At 40.9% G+C, this 22,014-nt stretch overlaps 1 protein-coding gene across 1 annotated transcript; it reads right to left on the bottom strand.

Annotated features, from left to right (window-relative positions):
- Window positions 1-574: 574 nt before the first annotated feature.
- LOC140238331 (uncharacterized) lies at window positions 575-21,716 on the bottom strand. Its single transcript, XM_072318265.1, has 5 exons — window positions 21,490-21,716; window positions 12,524-13,003; window positions 11,713-11,988; window positions 9,277-9,690; window positions 575-1,125 (listed from the first exon to the last, which is right to left on the bottom strand). Exons 1-5 carry the CDS (start codon window positions 21,614-21,616, stop codon window positions 812-814), a joined length of 1,611 nt encoding a protein of 536 aa, XP_072174366.1. The 5' UTR covers window positions 21,617-21,716; the 3' UTR covers window positions 575-811.
- Window positions 21,717-22,014: the final 298 nt, after the last annotated feature.

The following is a 22,014-nucleotide window of genomic DNA, read 5'->3' as shown; positions in this document are numbered from 1 at the left end:
AAACTGTTTAGATATGGGGACGGGAGTCCGAGTACGGGGACTGGTCACAGATGATTGCTTCCGCGTATTCTCGGTCTTCCCGTCGTGTAGCGAAAACTCCCTAATACTGCACTTGACGACAACGTACTCCTGAACATCAGTGAAATATCTTGATATGATGCATCACTGCGTGGAGTTACAGAGAATAACCTAGTACAGTATATAGTAATATGTTCATGTAAAGTTCTAGTCACATGACTAACCACAATGCACTGTGGTCAGTATAAGAAATCATCGCTGAGATCTGACAAAGAAGAGGAACAATAAGGCTGCCGACATGACCTTTAACCTTCCCAACGTTCCAGACAACCGATCTACTACCGATTAAATCTTCACCAGCGTAATGCCAACCGTCTATTATCTTACAGCACTGAAGAAAACAAGACAAATAATCTCAAATAAAGCGATGAAACGTAAATTGAAAAATCATTTCCCACTGAGAGGGCGTCGCATACAACATGAAAATTATGCCAAGATCGCAACTAACCCTCGAATGGAATTTCTTTGGTCATGATAAAGAGACAAAATACAGAGCTGATCCTCGAGGTTTGAACGTATACCACAGAGAAAAGTATATGACATGAAACCCATCTCTTCTCAGTTTGTCAATGTCAATGAGAGTCATATATATAGTACTAAGTGTACTAATGGTTTTTAGTTTTATGGACGCCATTTTGGCAACATCAATACAGTTTGATCAATTTGAAATCTAGAATTGTTCTGTTTAATTCCAGTTTTTTGACAAAATAACAAAGAACGATGTCTGGATCTTTCACATTGGCGATGGTCCCGATGGAGGCATTTGAGCGACAGGTGGCCGCTGGGCCAACAACAGTCTTAACGAGTTTGCCTCATCCCGGAGAGTGTTCAGCTGCGCGCGCAAAATCTCGTTCTCCTTCTCCAAGTAGTTGGCGCGCTGACCAACCTGCTCTTCGCGCGTCTTTCTCGCGTCTCGTGATCGTTTAGCCGCCTGGTTATTCCGTTTCCTGCGCTCAAAGTACCTCTCGTCTTTCTCTTCGACAGGGATGGTCCTCTTGTTCCCCCGCCGCTTCGTCGGTTGGCCCGGTCTCCGCGCAATGGAGGGTCCTGTTCAGCGGGGAGAAAGAACAAACTTCCACCAATAACAAACATGGATAAGCAACAAAGGGACGACACTTGAAAAATAAACAAATAAATAGAAAAATAAATCACAACAGACAGGTCATGTCAATCACACAGGTCTATAATTATAGTTAAATGAAACCAAAAAAAAAAAAAAAAAAAATCTACTGACAGATGGAAAACCAATAGCAATCACGATTACAATGATAATCCCACCATTTCATGCGTAAGAAAAAGTGGGTTCGAAACAGTTACTGTTCAAGGACATTTGACATTCTAAAAGGGGTTTGCCATGTATGGGAGCATCTACATAATTATGTGTCATACCTGGGCCAAACATGAAATCCACATGATGTCTTTCTAAATTCTTGCTGAAGCTGGTATCTCACTGAGCGGCGAACGTTTGCGAACGTAGCGAATTTGAGATTCGCCAACTTTTCTGACGAATGTTTGCGAAAAATCAAGGTTCGCTTCTTCCATTAGAGACAGTTAGCGACTTTTAGCGACAATTAGCAACACTTGAGCGAATGTTTACGAAAGTGTTTGCGAAACACTGGTGGCGACTATTAGCGACTGTTAGCAAATGTTAGCGACAATTTTGCAAATGTTAGCGACAGTTTTGCAAATATTAGCAACTGTTTGCAAATCCCTTGCGACAATTTGCGAATGTTTTGGGACCTGGAAAAGTACCAGGCGATTATGTATAGTCAGACCCATAAAACGAATGTACAGCCTTCCACTGTTTTCAGATCTCTTGTGACCACCGTTCAAGATGGATTTCCAGAATATGGAAATGAATTTCTGCCAAGAAAAGGTCCAACGTGCTGCTATCATTGAAGAGCTGCTTTGCCTAGCTGCTGCTACAGCTATCGTGCAACTTAAGAGAAAGAAGATGAAGAAAAACAAGAAAGGAAGAAGAAAAGGAAGACTGTTTGTGTCAGAGAGCGGTTGTTTGCAGCAATTACATGATGGAAATGTCAAGTGTTTCAAGAACTTTCTTAGATTGGAACCTTGCCTGTTTCAGGATATTTTATATAGGAACCATATGGTTACTTGTTCGCTAGCAGTGGTGAATCAAATAAAATTGTTAGCGACACCGTATTAAGACCGTTTGCGAATTCTATACGAGTGTTTTGCGAATGTTTGCAACTGTTAGCGAAAATACAAATTCGCAAGGAAAAACTGCTTGCGACAATAAAAACCGTTTGCGAACTTTCTTGCAACTGTTAGCGAACCTTTTGCAACCCTTTACGAACCCAAATCCCAAATTTGCTACGTTCGCAAACGTTCGCCGCTCAGTGAGATACCCCCGCACTGAGCGGCGAACGTTTGCGAACGTAGCAAATTTGGGATTTCGCCAGGGTTCGTAAAGGAACGTTCGCCGCTCAGTGAGATATACCCCCGTATTGAGCGGCGAACGTTTGCGAACGTAGCAAATTTGGGATTTCGCCAGGGTTCGTAAAGGGTTAAGAAAGTTCGCAAACGGTTTTTATTGTCGCAAGCAGTTTTTCTTGTCGCAAAGAAATTTTTAACATGTTCAAAATTTCTTTGCGAATTTATATTTTCGCTAACAGTTATAAACATTCGCAAAACACTCGTAAGAATTCGCAAACGGTCGTAATACGGTGTCGCTAAAATTTTAATTTGATTCGCCACTGCTAGCGAACAAGTAACCATATGGTTCCTATATAAAAGCTCCTGAAACAGGACAGGTTCCACTCTAAGAAAGTTCTTGAAACTCTTGACATCTCAATCATGTAATTGCTGCAAAAGCTTTTTATATCGACCAAAGTCTGTCCTCTGCAACAACCACTCTCTGACTCAAACAGTCGTTCTTTTCTTCTTCCTTTCTTACTTTTCTTCATCTTCTTTCTCTTACGCCAGCATGTTTGTTTGTTGTTAATGTTATTATCATTGTTGTTTATAATGTTAACGCCCTCCGGTGGGCAATCGTGTTAAGCGTCTTGGCTGCGGTAATAAATCTACACCACAACCGTACCTGGGATCGTCCGGTGTTTTCTTCCCGTAATGGCGTGGTGGCATCGTTTGGGATCCGAATCTTAGGCCCGATTTAACGTCCACAGGAATCCGAACGGGGAGAGATCTCGCTCGACATAAAAGGGGCCGGACGTTCAGCAAAAGCGCTGTGATAGTTCCAGGTACTGATTTCACCTTTGTGTGTGTAGTCCCATACATACACATTGAAAATGTGTGATGCATCAACGCAGCGATGCGCCGCAGCGGCCAAGTCCAAGGCACCCGCACCCGCACCGACACATCGGTGCCCCGTGACTACTGTCGGAACCACGGCAGCTGACACATCGTGCACAACCCCCTACTTCCCCGGAACTGTTGGTCTCTACCCTCCCGTGGAGGTCGACGTCCACTTGAGAAGTGGTACACCACTGAACATCATCAGAGTGTCAATGGCAGAGAAGTTGGAGTTGGATATTGTGGTTGATTCATATGGATATGATGATCACTTAATTCATGATTACTGGTCTATTGGAGATAGTCTCAAGCTGTCTGATAGTCTCATGCTGACAAAGATAGTAGGCCTGACCTGCTTCTCTATTTATTGTAATGGCTTACAGATGTTGTTTGATGCCATCGTCGTGAGTGATGACAACACAGATAAGGACATAATTGGCGGCGCCCCCTTCATGGAAACAAACGACATCTCAGTGCGCCCCTCAAAGCATGAAGTCACATTCAGCGATGACTCTGTGTTCACATACAATTGGCATTGTGATTATCCTCCTTCCTGTCAGCCTATTCATTCAAGTGACTATGATAACCAGCATCAATCTGTTTGCAAAGCAGCTGACAGCACGCCTGATTCCAGTCACCTTCAGCTTTTAGCTCAGTGTGAGTCTAGCTCTTGCACCGAGCGTTTGCCTGCCGCCCATGCTGGACTTCTACATACAGAGCAGGAACACCACCTTGAGTATGGACTTAGCTCTGATGACTGTCACCATCCTGTCAATTGTGATCCTCATTGCCCTACTACTACATCCCCGTCCGGCTCCCAGCTGGAAGGCGTGGATGACCCTCCACCCTTGGCTGCTACGTGCCCAGCCTTGCCAACGCACACCTCATCAATCCCATGCTCTGGCACCCCATCGCCATCTGCTGTCATGATAGACATCGCACAGACTCCCCAAGACAGAGAAGGCCCTGCCCATGCACATGGTCCACCCCCTGAGGCTGAAGCCATGGACGTTGGTCTCCCAACAGCGATGCAATACCCCGGTAGTGCCCGCGTGGGTGCACCTGACCCCAAGCTAAGGGGGCCCTTCAATGTTGTCCCTAGCACTTCCTGTCACAATGGTGATGTCTGCTCCCTGACCGCTGTACGGGATACCTCTGATGCCCATCTTGGTCCTGTATTGCTATATCCTTTGTGTACCAGCACCAGCAGTTTCCCTCCTGACAGCTCGACTGATGTGCACCACATGTCACCCATGGGGTGGGATACGCCTCCCCAGCCGTGGCCTGATGATGTTCTCGAGCATTGTCCTCTCGTCACTAGCCAAGTTTTGGTACAGCCAGTCCCTGCCCTTTCTGCTCCTGCCCCCTACCTTGCGTATGATGACAACCATCCCCCTGATGGTTCCAGCCGGCCACCGTCCACCATCCCCTTACGGGCAGTACAAGCTCCTTCCCTCTGGATGAGTTTGTTGCTCCTTTCCTGTTCCCATTCGCGCCCCCCTGATGCCAGCAGCCCACTGATGTCCTACATGCTCCATGCGGCTTCTTTGGCCCACACCCTGATGACTCCCTACCCCAAGTCATGCCCCTCTTCTATCTGTGCTGCCTATGCACCTGGATAGTGTGGCCCATTTTGTTTTGTGTATATTGAGTATAGACAATAGACTTTGATGGACATGTTAATCATGCAGTAACTCATTCTTTTGTGTTTTTATGTACAGATGAATAAGATGTTTAACATGCCTTTTTATCGGGTATACATGTACGATTGTATTTCATTCTTTCTAAACATTTACGGTTGTTGGTTTGTTTGTTTTTTCATCAGAAAGTAAATGTAATGTTTCAGTTGTCAGTATTTGTACCAGGTGTACCCTCTTTTTATAGATACACGTCTTCCTGATTATTTTTGTGTTTTCATTAAAAAAAACAAACAAACAAAGACAAGAGAGAGAATAGATACAATTGTACTGTTCTGCTGTTTATCAGTAATGTCCTCAGCTTATTGTTTGCTTTTCACCAATGTAGTTGGTGTACTCATGTGTTATGATCGCTTTCATTGCTGCAATGCAAGTTTGTCCCTGTCCTACTCAAGCCTTTGGACTCTGTCCTCTTTGTACATATGTAAGTGTGTTGTGTTCTTAGAGGGTTCTCTATCTTTTATAAGATGTGTGGTTTTACATCATTGGGTAAAGCCAATTTCATTTCTCTGTTTTGGATGGGAAACCAAATCTGTTTTTATACTTCTTACACTTTACCCTCATTCGGGTATTTGTACTTTCTGTTCAAATTTGAGATCTGAGTGATTCCTCATATGGGATTTTTTACATAGGTATTATGCAGATCTTTATAATTATTTTGATCTGCAAGATCTGTATAATACTTGTTTTAGTTTCAGATTATACAGGTTTTATACCTCTTGTCGATAAAGTATTGTGTATATTATGATTTATTATTGCCTCTTCTGTTGCTGTAACTTGATTATTACCCAACAGATTTCATTCAGACTTGCTAGGGAGAAGTATGGGTGATCATTCCACATGAAGGACACAACAGTTTGTGGTAATGGCGCCCTCAGTGTTCCAACTTTGGATGCCAATGCTTACTTCTTGTGTGTGCTCTATCAGCCACATTTTTTATAAGATTTCTTTTTCAAATTTGGTAAAAAGGTGCTTTATAGTGAAATGAAGATGCTCATATTTTTTTGGTGGTGGCACCTTCGTTTGTTCTGTCTTTATACATGAAAAGGTAAATTCTACAGGGTCCGCTTGTGTGTGCGACCCTACCTTGTTTCTTGACTGATCTTTTAAAAAATGTTTTATGTACATGTATCTTAGTCAAATTTATACACCTATATCTATTTGGATTTTATTGTATCCTGCAACAGTTGCCATGTACAAAATTGTGGCCTACAAAGTAATCCAGATGGAGTATGGGAGATGGGTTCGGGGGATACATGTGCTCGATTGCGAGTGCTTCTAGTTTACAATTTGCAGTGAACAGAAAGAAGTGATCTGGGCAGCACTTGTTACATAAATATGCTCTGTGTTTGATATTACTTGTAATTGCATTCCAAATGTTATATGCATAATTTTGAAGATAATATCTATGCAACAGTCAAGTAAGTCACTGTTTGAGTGTAGATTTTTAGGTTTGGTTTTTTAAAACAATCCTTATGTTACAGTTTGCTAAAGTCACCCATTATTTGGTTTGATATATGAGTATAGTTATAGACCCTGTGTTTATGCTTGTCCAGCATTCCCACGTGTGACTCTGTGTTTTTACTAACAGTATACCATGCTGTAGTAGAAGTATAAAGTAGTTATTGCAAATTTTTTATATGCATAAGTATTGTATCATTTATGCAGGGAGCTGTCTGTGTATAATTGCTTAATGAAGTGATTTTGATGTGTATTATGGGTAATATGAAGTGCATGCATATGTCATAGCTTCGTGTATTCTTTCCATGCATACGTGTATCATGTTTATTTTTGAAAACTACAAGATGGTGGATTTTAAGTATACTGTGTTTGATTTCACTAGTGTACATGTGTGTCAATGGAGATTTTAGTCTCTACGTACTATGATTTAAAGCGTTAGATAGATATTTTTATAGGGATGGAAGAACACATCGTCTGGCGGTAGTTATGTTCTTTTGTCTCGATTATCACACACTCTCATAAAGGAATTGAAGAGAGAAGGTGGTGAAGATGGTACAATGTATGTACATGTATGTTAAATGATGGTGTGGTACAGTTGTTTAATTTTGATACAAAAGTTTAATAGAGTTTGAAGTGATTGTTACAAATTTATTATGATTTATCTTAGTGCTCATGTGTTATGTAAAAGGGCATAAAAGTATTGTAATGTTTGCATATTTGCAGGATAAGTAGATATGTAAGTTATTTGTTGTTTGACCTTTCGTAATACCTGTTTGGGAATGTTATGACTTATGTATGTATATAGGTTCCTTTTTTTCGTTGTTACAAGCTGGTTTTTGACTTGCTCAGCAGTTTGACAGACTTTGATAGTTGATGTGTAACATCAAGCTGACAGTGCCAAAAGAGATGATGCGTTATAAGTGTTACTCAATTGTGACGATATTTTATTAGGTTAAGGGTCAGTTGATGTTATAAATAAAGCTTCCTCTCTTTGTGTTTGAGTAGGATATTTTGCTCCATTTTATTGGAGGTATAAACTGATGTTGTTTATACAGTGTAGTAGACATGTTGCCAAGAATTACTTAGAATCTTGTCTGACATGCCGAATTGGATTTTCAGAGAGAAGTATTGTATTGAGCTTTGTAAGCAAAGGAGAAAAGAAGTAGTCACGCCAGCATGTTTGTTTGTTGTTAATGTTATTATCATTGTTGTTTATAATGTTAACGCCCTCCGGTGGGCAATCGTGTTAAGCGTCTTGGCTGCGGTAATAAATCTACACCACAACCGTACCTGGGATCGTCCGGTGTTTTCTTCCCGTAATGGCGTTAAGCTGCATGATAGCTGTAGCAGCAGCCAGGCAAAGCAGCTCTTCAAGGATAGCAACACTTTGAGCCTCTTCTTGGCAAAAAAATCATTTCCATATTCTGGAAATCCACCTTGAACGTTGGTCACAAGAGATCTGAATGCAGTGGAAGGTTGTACGTTCGTTTTGTGGGTCTGACTATACATAATCGCCTGGTACTTTTCCAGGTCCCAAAACATTCGCATATTGTCGCAAGGGATTTGCAAACAGTTACTAATATTTGCAAAACTGTCGCTAACATTTGCTAAAAGTCGCTAATAGTCGCCACCTGTCAGTGTTTTGCTAATACTTTCGCAAACATTCGCTCAGGTGTTGCTTATTGTCGCTAAACATCGCTAACTGTCGCTAATGGCAGATGCAAACCTTGATTTTTCGCAAGCATTCGTCAGAAAAATTGGCGAATCTCAAATTCGCTACGTTTGCAAACGTTCGCCGCTCAGTGAGATATCAGCTTAACGAATTCTCTGGAGTGTAGATACACAAACGGACAATGGTATCGTATGGTACCTGTTCTTCAGGTAACGTTAGGTTCGGAGGCGTGAAAATAAATTATGGTTGCCATTTGCATCATTAAGAAAAAAAAAATGTTGTTTGAATACGAGATGAAATTGGTCTACCGCTTTCAATCCAGCCGTCTTGCACCTGTATGGGCCAAAAGACAGGTGGTCATCTGGGACGCAAACGCGCGTCTCAGGTGTGAAGCATTCTTTTTGGAAGTCTAATTTCCTTCTCGAAGCTGATCAAAGGTGCACGTGTGAAACGTGAGCTGTCAGCTGGAGTGGCAAGATCCAGTTAGATTACAGAGTCTGCTCGGTTCTTGGGCAATTACCCCTGGACAATTTCCCCAGACCCTTACCTTGACCCTAACCCTAATCCTTACCCTAACCCACACTCTAACCCTAAACCTAACCCTAATCCTAATCTTTACTCTAACCTCATCACTTACCAGTATTTAGCCGGGGGTAATTGTCCTGATACGCCATACAGTTTACTCGTATGTGAGAAGTCCTTTCTCGACAGGATTCCAAGAGTCCTAGACCCTATCTAATGTGACCTCAAGTAACTTTTTCTGGTCCACGGTGATCACCATCATTCCACAATATTCTATTACCCACCGAACATTGTTGAAGTAAATCGCACGTCCAATACCTTTTGTATTAAACTAATATTTCATGAGAATATTGTATTCATTTACCTGAATAAAGCACGCCATGAAAAAGACAAGAACATGGTAATGTGTCCAACATACAGCATTGAAATCAAACAAACTACATCCCCCCCCCCCCATGATGCCATAATAAAAAATCCTATTGTACAACACAATTTATTATGCACATACATGACGTTGTTTAGAAAGAACTCAGTAAACGCAATAAGAGGTCTGATGTCCACTGTAGCACTCACCAGGGACGTGATGCTCGCCTCCTACGGCTGTCTGCATGTCCAGGCCACCCGGCCCGGGTGGCATCATCATTTGGTTTGGCTGATCCCCGAGCAAGGCTTGCTGTGGAGCTACGGGTTGCGCCATCGTGCCCGGTGGACCCTGGAGGGGAGACACCACCTGTATGTTGCCGTAGGTGCCCGGGGCGATGAGCCCTGGCGTGGACACGGGACCGTGTGCGAAGTTGGATGGAGCTGGACCTCCGTACGGTGCGGCCTGCGATGCGTTGTACTGGACGAGGTGTGCTGGTAGACCCGGGCGAGCCGTGGCTGAGGTGGCTTGGATGGGTTGAGGGTTGAGGTGTGACGGAGGAGGAAGGAGATTGGCAAGATTTTTCCGTCTTTCGCTGTCTTCATCGTCTTTTTCGTCTGCAGATACTAAACAAGATATCATGTGACACTTTCATGTCTCGGAAGTAGCCTACCCACCAATGTGCACACAATTACACTGGACAGCAAAAGAAAGTACCCACTTCTGTCAAAGGCCGCACACAAAAATTCACCCCTAGAAATAAAAAATAGTGTGCTACAATGCCCCTTACTAATCACATGCACATAAGCAAGTGAATGTCTTCATAACAAAAAAGAACTTGACATGCACAGCATCTTGGTCACTGAATCAAAAATCCCACACAAAAGCACTTTCCACCATGCAAAAATGGCCACTGAATGGACAACATTTTTAAACAACCAACATAGATCCAAGCTCTGCAGGAGAAATGGACAGAACTTCCCCAGGACTACGCCAGACAGCTTGTCCTGAGCATGCGTCAGAGATGCCTTGAATGTGTCCAGGCACAAGGAGGACATACACATTATTGAAAATTGATGTTTGTGACTGCTTGTTTTCGTCCTGTGAAACTGATTTTTGCGAATAACTTGTAAGGCACATTCTGTTACATTTTGTGACTTTGATTCAGTGACCAAGACCCCGTTTACAGTGCGGGGCCGGGCTCGGCCGCGGCTCGGCCGCGGCCGAGACCGACCTCAATTGCGCGGCCGAGCCTCGCAATTTTGTCCGTTTACACTGCTGGGCTCGGCCGCGCTTTTGATTCAAACCTTTCAATATTTTGTCGTAGTGGCGCTCTGCTTGTAAACAAATGCAATTTGGTATTGTCTGGTTTTCAGACCCTTTGCCAAATGAATTCCGTGGCGACGAAGTCGCCGTTCGGGCAAAGGCCTTTGCCGAAGGAAAGAATCCTTTGCAGGACAAAACCACCTTAAACTATACCTAGTTTTCGACGTTGAGGGGGTTAATATCGTGAATAGCGAAAGATACAGGCAGAGGGTTTGGAAGCCAGACTAAAATTGGCCGCGCAATTGGCCGCGCATTTGGCCCAGTTTGCGTTTACACCAAGAAAAGGCCGGGCTCGGCCGCGGCCGAGACCACCTCCAGAGCGAGGCCAAATGCGAGGCCAATTTTGGCCTCGCATTTGGCCTTTTGTGCGTTTACACTGAAGCGGGGCTGGGCACGGCCGCGGCCGAGCCGCGGCCGAGCCTCGCACTGTAAACAGGGTCCAAGATGCTGTGCATGTCATTTTTTTTTCCTTTTTAATAAAGATAGTCACTTGCTATTGGGTATGTGAGTACTAATGGATGTTGCAGCATACCTGTGTACAAAAATTGTTTATTTCTAGGGGTGAATTTTTCTGTGCGGCCTTTGACAGAAGTGGGTACTTTCTTTTGCTGTCCAGTGTATTATTGGAGGGATTAGCGGAGGGATTAGCAGAGGAATGTGTGGAGGGTGATGGGATCCATTAGGTATAAAGGGACGTCTGTATCTTCTGGATACAGGGGCTTGTTTCATTAAGTTTGAACGTAAGTTTCTATCAATCGCAAATTGAATTTCATAAACAACTGTGCGATTGATCGCTAGTAACGCTCAACTTACTGAAGGTTATGATTGATTTTACCTGAAATCAAGGATAGTGTCTTTATGAAACAGAACTTACTCTCAATATTGAGCTTAAGCTCGATTCAACGAGTAACACACAATAAATCGCAACTCTTCATGAAACAGTCCCCAGGTCATTCTGGGAGTAGTCTACAAAACACTTCTTTTAACAATTGCCCCAATTCAGTTCTGACATTAGCATCCCCAAAATGGTATTGAATGTGCTTTTAAACGTTGGAAAGTCTATAAAGATATAATTTTGACTTTACATTTTACTCATTAACATAGCATTATTTATTATTTTTTTAATGAAAATTAGATTATTTTTTTAATGAAATTCTGTGAAAATTGAACTAATTAACATTTCAATGATAAACATGTGTAAAATCCGGATTCTCCTTGACATACCTCCTCATGATAATCTCACTGTTCATCACCTAAGATATTCATCAATTCAAAGGAATTTCAGCTGGAGCCTGTCCGCTCAAAAAGTGCATATTGCTCACCGGCAAGAAGGCGAGCCTCACCTGGCGGCGTGGGCGGTAGCTCCTTGCCGTTCTTCAAGCCGTGTTGCTGCAGATGTTGCTGAACGTGTTGCTGTAAGTTGACGTTGTGTGGGAGTATGGTAGGGTTCATCGTCTCGTTCACCTGAATCACGCTGGACTGTGCCGTTGAAGCTGCCCTACTCGTCGTGGTCGTCTGGCCACCCGCTGCCATGGCAGCTAGCTGCACAGCTGTAGATGGGTACTGCATCATTTGCTCGGGTGCGTGAGACAGCACACCTATATCAAGAACCAAAAGCAAATAAAATACGGAAATAGCATCTTTTTAGACTACTCTTCATGTAAGGTGCAAGTGATTCACTACCAACGTTTTCAGTGTAAATGATCTTCGTCACGATATACTTTCTAGAACAAGTCTGTCCCGTCATCTTCTTTATCTTCGATTTATCATTTTCCAGATTAAGTAGGAACATCAATATAAAAATAATTTCGTTGTCGTGCTCCTTCTAGTAAGACGTTCATACGATATTCTTGTCTGGCACACCTTTTAAATCGAGGATCTACAAAGGCAAGTAAAAGTAACCGAATCTTCTTTTACCCGTCATACACCCAAATTGTAGGGCCTACTTTTGTGTATTTACAAATACCGATCACGTAAGTCTTAAAATTGCATCTAGCATCAGGAGTTGTGACACCGTGGAGCTAAATCACATTGTCCTGTGTGTTGTAGTTCCATGGTGACGCCATCAAGCCTCAAGTGCTTCTATTTTTCTCAATTAATTGTCAAAACTCGCCGTGGAGATCGATAACGTACTTTGAGCTTGCGGTGCTGTCGAGCCGTTGGCCGAGATGAAAGGAATTAGGTGACCCTGCATGGGCATTCCGCCGTGGATCGCCGACGTCGGTACAGTGACGCCTGGCATAACTTGCGACGTCAAAACGCCGTTACCGGGAGTCGTAGCGGTGACTAACACTTGGTGATTTGCGTGTTGGAGAGCGGCCATAGATGCGTTGTACTGCTGCAACTGTTGCTGCTGTTGTTGTTGTTGCTGCTGTAGCACAATGTCCTGTGGCTGCTGTTGCTGCAACTGTGAATGAGCACGTTGCAGCAAAATCACGGTCTCCCCCTCCGTCTGGTTTGGCCTGGCGGTGGTGGTAGTATCATTTGCTTGAGTTACAGGGGTCAGTTCTTCGGGACTGTTGCCATTACTGTTGTTGTTGTCTTCTAGTTGAGACATCCCCTGACTATTACTCTCCGATCTGTAGAATCTGGACGGTGGCGAGGGAAACTCCTCTGTGATAAACGATAAGAAAAACAAGAATAATAACACAAATTACATGAAGTAGGCCTTGTACATGGCACGCATAGAATGATGACAGTCTGATGAATCCAGCTCCCAGTAACAGTTACAATTATGGTTTTCCTCTCGATCTGCCAAGTCACCATAAACACGACAGTGACTGTAATATTATGTACGCCACTCACGATACTCGCATTCTTTTGCAACTATTCGAATGCAGGTGTTGGTTCCACAGACAAATTGCAGAGCTGAATTCATGATCATTCATAATATTGTGACACCGAGTGGGGAGAAATGCAAAGTAACGAGAACAAAGATATTCCCCATCGATTAACAGAAAAAAAAAAGGAATAAGGACGAATGAAGGTTGGCGTTGTGTGTGTGTATGAAAACAAATCACGGCAAGTTCATTTTCATATAACACAATGATTATTAGTCCACACATGTGGGGCAAACGTAACAGCCACGTGTTACTGAACATTAATGTTTTCCCATCTTCAAAATGGGTAAAACCTGTACGTCCCAAGTTTTGCAATTCAACTGTTCCACTAAACCTGAATTTTTCAGTCAGCATAGTCCCCTTTACTGTTATCTTCGCAAAACCACTACACTGTACACATCTCTTTGACAAATGAATACACTTTCACATTCTCCATGCAGCGATATTTCCTCATGCACAGTACCACCCAGATGAAACGGTAGTCCTAATGAAGTTACGATACTACATGTTGATCAATAATATTATATTTTTGCTATTTGCGAGAAAGAATAATTATTGTTCGACATATAGGCCCATGTGCGCTATTTGTGGTTTTAAATGTACATTTTGAAAAAAATCACTGCATGTGCGTGATTGGAATGAAAAAAAAAACAACAACAACGTGCTGTTCAGTACATTGTAATAGCAAGACGTATATAGATGATAATTACATTATGACTTTAAAAATAGTGGCACTTTTGAGCAGAACATCTCATATTGATCTTGAAATTTGTTTTCGATCAGTGGTTTGCCTTGACGATATCACAACGAATGGAAGTACATTGCAAGTATTCAAGTGTTGATATTACACTGTAGTTCAGAGATTGGCAAAGAATAAAAAAAGAGCTCATCGCTACCACCAGTGAGCTAGGGAAGAAGAAACAACTCTCTCCTTTGTACCCATCATGCTCCTTGCCGCGGAGAATTCATGCGATCTATCACAGGTAGTAATGACTGCTTTGACAAAAAGACAACATTTCTGTTTAGGTACAGTGTATACATCATTCTTTAATCACAACAAATCTACAAATTATAGCGAGTAACAGTTCGCTGTCCCTTTCAATATTTTCGGCAGCAATGATATTTTGCGTAGAAACGGATCACAGGACAACTATCATTCAAAAATTGTACTTCTTTGTAACTTTACCTGTAAAATACATGTACCTATAGGCCTACTGTCAAGCACACGGAAGCATGCAATAGCAATTTTAATCGGAAGGATATTCAAATGCCTAAACCTGGCGAACAAAAATCATGCTTAAATGTGTGCAAGATGGTTAAGTTTTTATGAGGTTACACGTAATATAATACTTCCCCAAAGTCTTGATGAGGTAGAAGAAGATTTGAAGAAAAGGTGAAAAGCAAACAGACATTTACATGGATCGGTAAGATAAATCGCAAATGTATTTAACAGACATTGCCTGAATAATTCCATATTCTTATCTGAGTTTGATTTTCTCTTTAACTCTTTCTTTCTTCGTTCCTATGTCCCTCTGACCCTCTCCCTCGGCGATAATTCCATACCTGAAGATTATATTCATGCGCGGCACCATCAAACCCATCCCGGGGGAGGACGGAGGGGGAGGGGTGAACACTTCCTTTCTATGTCCTTTCATCATCACGACCTGCTTAAAATGTGCTCGTCTTAGATAAAGGCAAAAATATCCAGATTTGCTGTTTACATTACACATATAACTTAAGCCTCTGAGGTCAATTCCACGACGGACGTTCTATGTACAAGGTCAGGGGTCTACTTCCCTCTGGATTCTTCGAACTGGACATCCACGTGTGGATCGTATAACCTGCTATATGCATCAGCACAATGCATCGAACTGCCAGAAGGAAGTAACGGGATTTGGACGTAGGCGTGAAGATGTATTATCCATATAACTTTTATCATCTGAAATGAGCGGGAGAAATCCTGCATAAAACATTCGAAGTGGGTTAGCGCTGATGAGATATACAATGGCACAGATTTGCAACAGACGCGCCAAAGGCTGATAATGTTTGGCCTTCAGTCTCCATGTAAGCGGACCGTAGGTGGCTGATGCTTTCTTTTTTATGGTCAGGCTGACCCTACATTGTATATACTGCTGGACTATGAATTGGCATAACAATGTAGGGCCAAGCAGAAGTGAGGAATGAGCGTGTTCCCTAGGATGAAATATGGGAAAGAGGATGTACATACATTGTAATATCTAGTATGATATAATATACACGATAACTTATTGTATTAATGTACATATTGTATCAGGTCTTCAAACATCCAGGCATCAAGGATGGGGAGATTGAAAGAGAAATCAGGGATATAGGCCTACCTGTGTATAATAGTGTAGTCTACTGTGACATGGATCACAGTAGGTTAAAATGTAATGATTCCCCATTCGGAGAGGCTTTTACATTCTTGGTTCTGGAAAAAAAAAAGTTATGATTTCAGAGAACCTCCGGCAATGTTAGGGATAAATATTTTGTACTCCTGAGTTTATAGTGTGCATGCAGAATGAAATGAAACTACCTTGATTTAGACCAAAATGCATCATTGTTCATAATGTCTAAATGCTAAAAACGAGAGAGAGAATGATAAAAAAAAATTCTTAATGTCAGCCCAAGTTTAGACAGAAAAAAAGGTCAGGAAAGTTCTCCCCCCCCCCCCCCGGCCCTGTGATGTCGTTTATACATTTGAATTGAAGTACCGAAGGTTCCAAAAGCCAGAATACGTATTTCTTTGTGCATATTCATCGAAATCAGTATTATCCTCATTACAGCACTATCCTTTGAATGATTTTACAGTGTCCTGGAAGAACTGACATAATAATACAGAAGAGCAGTGCAGTGAGATCCCGGGATACCAAGGGGGTTCAAGCAAGGAGGATTTTTGTAGTACCTCCTTGGTTCAAGAGATGAAGTTCTATAAAATGGCTGTAATTACATGTACATACTCACACAACAATTGTAAGATTTCTATGGATGGACAAAAGAATTCCACATGTGCATTATTTTGTGTCTTTGGTGATTGAGGTTCATTGCCTCCGTCTTTCTGAGCAATTTGAAGTTTAATCTTGAACGTTAAAGGGATCGTATAGTTTTGGTTGAGACCTAATTTCAGGTTTCTAACATTTTTGGTGAGATAATGAGAAACCTAGAACTTATGAAATATGAAAGAGCATGTAATTCCACGAGGAATTCAACATTTATTTGATGAAAATTGGTTTTGAAATGGCTGATATATCCAAACCAGAGCGATTCCAATAAAGTGTGGGACCCATCTTTCATTACGATCGCTTTGTTTTACTTTGTTTTTTGATGTTTCAGTCATTCCAAACCCGATTTTCAACAAATAAACTTTGAATTCCTCTTAAAATGGTACTATTTCATAAGTGTTTTCTTGGTATTTCGGAAAAAGTTAAAAGCCCAATCCTCATCTCTACCAAAACTGTACCATCCCTTTATTAATATTGTCTATGGATTTTGTCTGTTAGTATGATAGATTAAAAAAAAATCTATTGGAGTACAAAATGAAGTGAAAATTCACGCGATGATAAAGCATATGACACAGAAGTAAATCCCGCCCAGTAAAATGTGCAAAAGCGTATGTCTAAGCTGTATTTTGTGAAAGAGTGTGAAACTGTACCTTCCCTGAAAAACCGATTTTAATTTTTCTTATCACTTCTGACAAATGAAACTGATATGGTATAATCTTCAAGTATAGTTCTTTATCTACTCATATGTCAGAGTAGTGTATGTAAAGACATGAGAGCTCGAGTAATTTTTGTTTGTATTTCATCAATCTTTGCACAATTTTTATTCGCGCATCCCCATGTCTACCAGTCGGCACTATGCACCGCTCATCTTTTATAAAAAGGAACAAAATACAAATGCCATTACCATTATGCAGACATAAGAAATTATCTTCCATGGTGAGAAGCTGGTCATTATGAAATGACACGTGTCGTCCTATCTATGGGGCAGCTCCAGTTTAGCACATGCTACAGTTAAAAAGACATTTTTAGTGTCGGCGTCGAACATGGGACTGATGGGATGGCTAGTAACCGATCAGTGGGAATCAGTGGGAATGCTGAGGGATGATTGTTCCAATCCTTATGGGATTCATTTAAGAGTACATTACATATGTACTGTTGTGTGAAAATTATTTGCTTCAGAACGGTCTCATATTCAAGTAATGTGCAGATTACTGCCCGTCACTGACCAGGCACGCTAACCTGGAAACATTAAACTGCACATTACTTGAATATGAGACCATTCTGAAGCAAATGATTTTCACACAACAATAGATATATAATGTACTCTTAAATGAATCCCACAAGGATTGGAACAATCATCCTCCAGCATTCCCACTGATTCCCACTGATCAGTTACTAGCCATCCCCTACAAAGGTGTTGTATACCATTGGGAGCAGTGATTCCAAGAATGTTCGAGATATCACATTTGATTCATATGTTTAGGTCAGTTGTATCATAAAAATCCTACCATGTAAAAATTTCGCAATAAAGCCTAAAATACAGAGCTCTGTATATGGAGATATCACTATTTTCCCCCAATAAACCAGAACTGTAGACGGTTTAGTCTGAAACCATTTTTATCATAACTATACACATTTTGTATATTTAACAATACATGTACTTCACATTAGTTATACTGATTCACATTTTTACATAGGTTGTTTCTATCCCTAACTAACATTTTACAACTCTTTTGAAGCACTAAATCTGGGTTTTTATTTCATCTACAAATGGTAAGCAATGCCTTTAACTGAACCTCGTTTTACACACTGAGGAAGGTACATTTTGTACATGTATCATGTATGCATGTCGTATGGTCAAAGGAATGTAAGTGAGTCATCTGATATGGGGTCCCATGAGGACCACAATGACCAGTCATGGTCACACGAGTGTGACATAATGCAAATAGCTAATTGCGTTGTTTGTAAATGCGATTATTTTGCGCTGAAAAAAAAATTCAGTTTCACAGAAATAAACACACACACAAAGACAAGCACGCACACACACAATACAACATATACACGACATAACACACACACAGCTTCTGTTCATACCGTACCTATACTAGGGATACTAGTGATCATGAAAATCAAATATTTTGTAGAAGATAAACTGCATTATTAAATCAGGAATTTGTGGTGTGTGTGTGTGTGTGGTCGGGAAAATGACTTACAGATAATGTTGTATGTTAGGCAAATGTTATGTATATACATGTATCTGCCATGTAAAAGTATAGTCATTCCTAAGTGCAAAAGGATACTTTACGTCATTACGTCATACTGTGTATTGGTTTACTGACATCCAAGTAATCTGAACAATCTAATTAATTTTCCAACATTTCACTGTCTGTTTATCTTCACAAAATGTGACGCTGCTCGTCCTATACTTTGTCTACAAACTGCAAGTATGGACACACGATTTTATCCGGGTATCGAATGTATTGTCGTGTTGGCCCTACACAGTCATGAACAGTGATGAACTTCAGAATATATCGCATACAGCATATTGCATACAGTGTATTCATATTGTGAAGACCGTCGTCACAAGTCTTCATACAAACCCGGAACAATGTTTGAATCACTCCGACAATCGCCCTGTAAGATCCTTGAAAACGTTTATCTCCACGTGTACGGCTCGCCAGATATCATTTTGTACATGTACTGTACAATGTACCAACTTTGGATCATCGTCAAAGTTGACGAACTGTACAGGAGTCAAGTACAGTCTTGTCAGTTGTCTACTAACTATGAGGCTAAGGGGGTGTTGCAAGAAAGTTGCAATCAATTGCAACTCGACTTTCTTGCAACACCCCCTAAGTAATACAAATGTTGCAACTTTATAAAATAAACCACTGTAATTTAAATCAATAAAATTATGAACACGAACTTTCATATCCTTGGCATTACCACGATAATCTGTATCATCGTTACTATTAGTATTCTTATTCTATAGATGATACTTGCATGCTCTTTCTATCATAATTTTATCAATACAAGCATTATCTTCAAATCTACAGTGTACTCTTATTATCGTTGTCATAATTACAATCTGCAAGGACTATCACTCAATAAAATGTTTATTTCGTGTAGTGTGATTGCATATTATTTTAATCGTTATTTCTCATATTGATGCCTCTCACTTAACTTTTATTTCATCTACGTTTTTCGTTATTTGTATCTTGCGATTGTTTTTCAGAATCTTGATCAATTAGTCATGACAACAGCATATTACATACTGTATGCACAAGTAGAGTATTACTATACACATGTAGGTCCACCTGCTACATATTGATCATTACGCCACTATACTGTAGTCAAATGTAGTAAACTTATCCGAAAGTCACAAGTTTCATACAAGATTCTGTATGCACATCGTTATGAAACATTAATGGCAACAATATGTATACACTATATCTTTGCAATGTTATTCGATATAAGCATTTACATTATTTGATACGGAAAAACAAATGGTTTTACAGCTGTATTTAATAGGGTCAATAATTTTGCATTAAGTAATTAAGTAATTAATAATGAATGAGAAAATGAAATAGATTTCTTTTGTATAGTTAATAGACCTCAAACGCAGTGCATCGGGTACTCTCGTCCAATTCAAACAAAATATTAAACATTCAAGTATAATAATGAAATAACAAAAAATGAACAGTGAGTGAAATGGTTACCTTTTAAAAGATTAATTTTACCAACAAATGAATGCTCATAAGAATAATGATGATTAATACTACTACTATGAAAATATAAACGATTAAAATAATAATAATAATAATAATCATTTACATAATCATAATAATAACAAAGGTAACAATAATAACGTGATGAATGTACCCAAGACACTATAAATACAATTTCCTTGCGTAGTGTACTTTTTATCTTTAATGTCAAGTTTGCTATCACAAGAATCATTGGCATGCTTTGAAAATAAAAAAATCATAATTGATAAACGATCATATTAATGTCCAAAAGTTGTTTTTCTCGCCTGAATCGTACTCTTGTAGGATTTTTACTGGGATGCCTTTCGAGCTTCAGCTCGAGAATGTGATGGTCACTTGTAAATGACCTTTAATTCGTCCCCCCCAAAAAAAGGAAGAAGAAAAAAAGAAGATATTTTAAGGGAAGTACAATTATTGACGAACACCGTGTGTTTCCTAGTCGCTATATTATCCTTTAGAGATGTATGCTTCGGACGCAAATGTGTGATTTCTGTTTCTCATAAAAGCACACAAGCTAGACAACATGGGTTCTAGTACAGCACATAGATCAATACAGCTAGGCAGCGATGGCTTCTATAGTTCGCTGAGCTGATATACGTGTACGCATGATCATGGCCACGCCTTTGTGCAGACAGCCCAAGGAATTGTCAAGACATCCCGTTTTTTCTTAAAACCTCTAGGCCTCTGACGAGACTTCACGGAACATTTGATTAAAGTTTAACATTTTAAACACTAGCAAAGAAAGTGTTGGAGGAAAAAGTTGTGTTTGACAGACTTGCTTTACTACCACGCGCTCCCCAGACACAATAACATGAATGTTACACAACCTTACGCAATGGGCTCACTGGGGCTCAACATGGCGACTTCGTTGTTTGCATACGTAATCACGCTCTCCGCTACCACCCCACACCGCTATAGAACGGACCGCGAAGAAATTACGCTAACTTACGTAACTTTGACTGCCAAAAACACCGTGCAACATTCGTTCTCACAGGCCAGGGTCACAGCCTAACCACGTGCTGAATCAAAACAAATCTTCTCCGCGAATGTTTTAGGGTGCTAAAGCAAGCAGTTTCAGAGCGAAAGGAATGCATATTGAACGAGTTTTAGGCGCCGAACATTTCGTTGATTTCTACCTCGAGAATGTAAGTTGCAGTGGGAGCGCATTTACACGGGTGGTCATTTCGGGCTAGGCTAGTGGTCAGTGTAGTTGGCTTCATACACTCGTGGATTCTGGACATAGAGCGTTGCGGTGCAGTGGCAGTGCATTTAGTGCGGGCGTAATGATCACGACTTTGCAAAAGTGAGCTGGTTTCGGCACTTTCACAGATTGGTCAGCTCCAGTTTACAAACTACTCCGCCTCTGAAAGGTCGTGTCAAAAGGAATAGTGGATGGAAAACAAGAACATCCTCCTTTTTAGCCTACACAAACATCTGAAAATGTAATTAGAGAAAAGTGATAATTCACTTACCATTCCCGCTACCGCTCCTTTTGGCGAATGTGCTTATTGGGGGAATAGCCTGAGAATCTTTTTCGTCATTCTCCCCCTCAACTTCGTAATTAGGGACAAGATCATAAAATCGCCGCTCTTCCGTCATTTTTATGATTTATACCAATTCAGCAGCAGGAAAAAGAGATTTCCCCACCCGAAATTCCGCATCAGCATTTATCGCTGAGCCATCCAGAGCGTTGCCGTACTATTACATGGCACACAAAACGAACGACCTAGATAGAACATACATGTACTAAGTATCTTTCTAAACGCACTGTACCCTCCCTGTATTTTCCTGGTGTACCATCGAATGCGGAGGTTCACACACAATCCTTTACTGGACACACACACACACACACACACACGCATACACACAAAGGATAGAGACACTCACATACAATGGAAGAGCTCTACATGGAGGCCTTGAAGACTTGATAAGCCCGTTGGTTCGTTCCTTCTATACCCTCTCTTTAATTTGCATAGAGCTCATTAACGCATATTACG

The sequence above is a fragment of the Diadema setosum genome, chromosome 14 (assembly GCF_964275005.1).
Source record: "Diadema setosum chromosome 14, eeDiaSeto1, whole genome shotgun sequence".
Taxonomy (NCBI): domain Eukaryota; kingdom Metazoa; phylum Echinodermata; class Echinoidea; order Diadematoida; family Diadematidae; genus Diadema; species Diadema setosum.
This window is presented reverse-complemented; position numbering and strand designations above follow the sequence as displayed.

Coding starts and splice junctions, on each gene's coding strand:
- LOC140238331 (XM_072318265.1), bottom strand. CDS start 21,616: ATGACGGAAGAGCGGCGATTTTATGATCTTGTCCCTAATTACGAAGTT. Junction 11,989..12,523: donor GACAGCACCGCAAGCTCAAA/GTACGTTATCGA, acceptor TTCTTGATATAG/GTGTGCTGTCTCACGCACCC. Junction 1,126..9,276: donor AGGCGAGCATCACGTCCCTG/GTGAGTGCTACA, acceptor CCCGCTGAACAG/GACCCTCCATTGCGCGGAGA.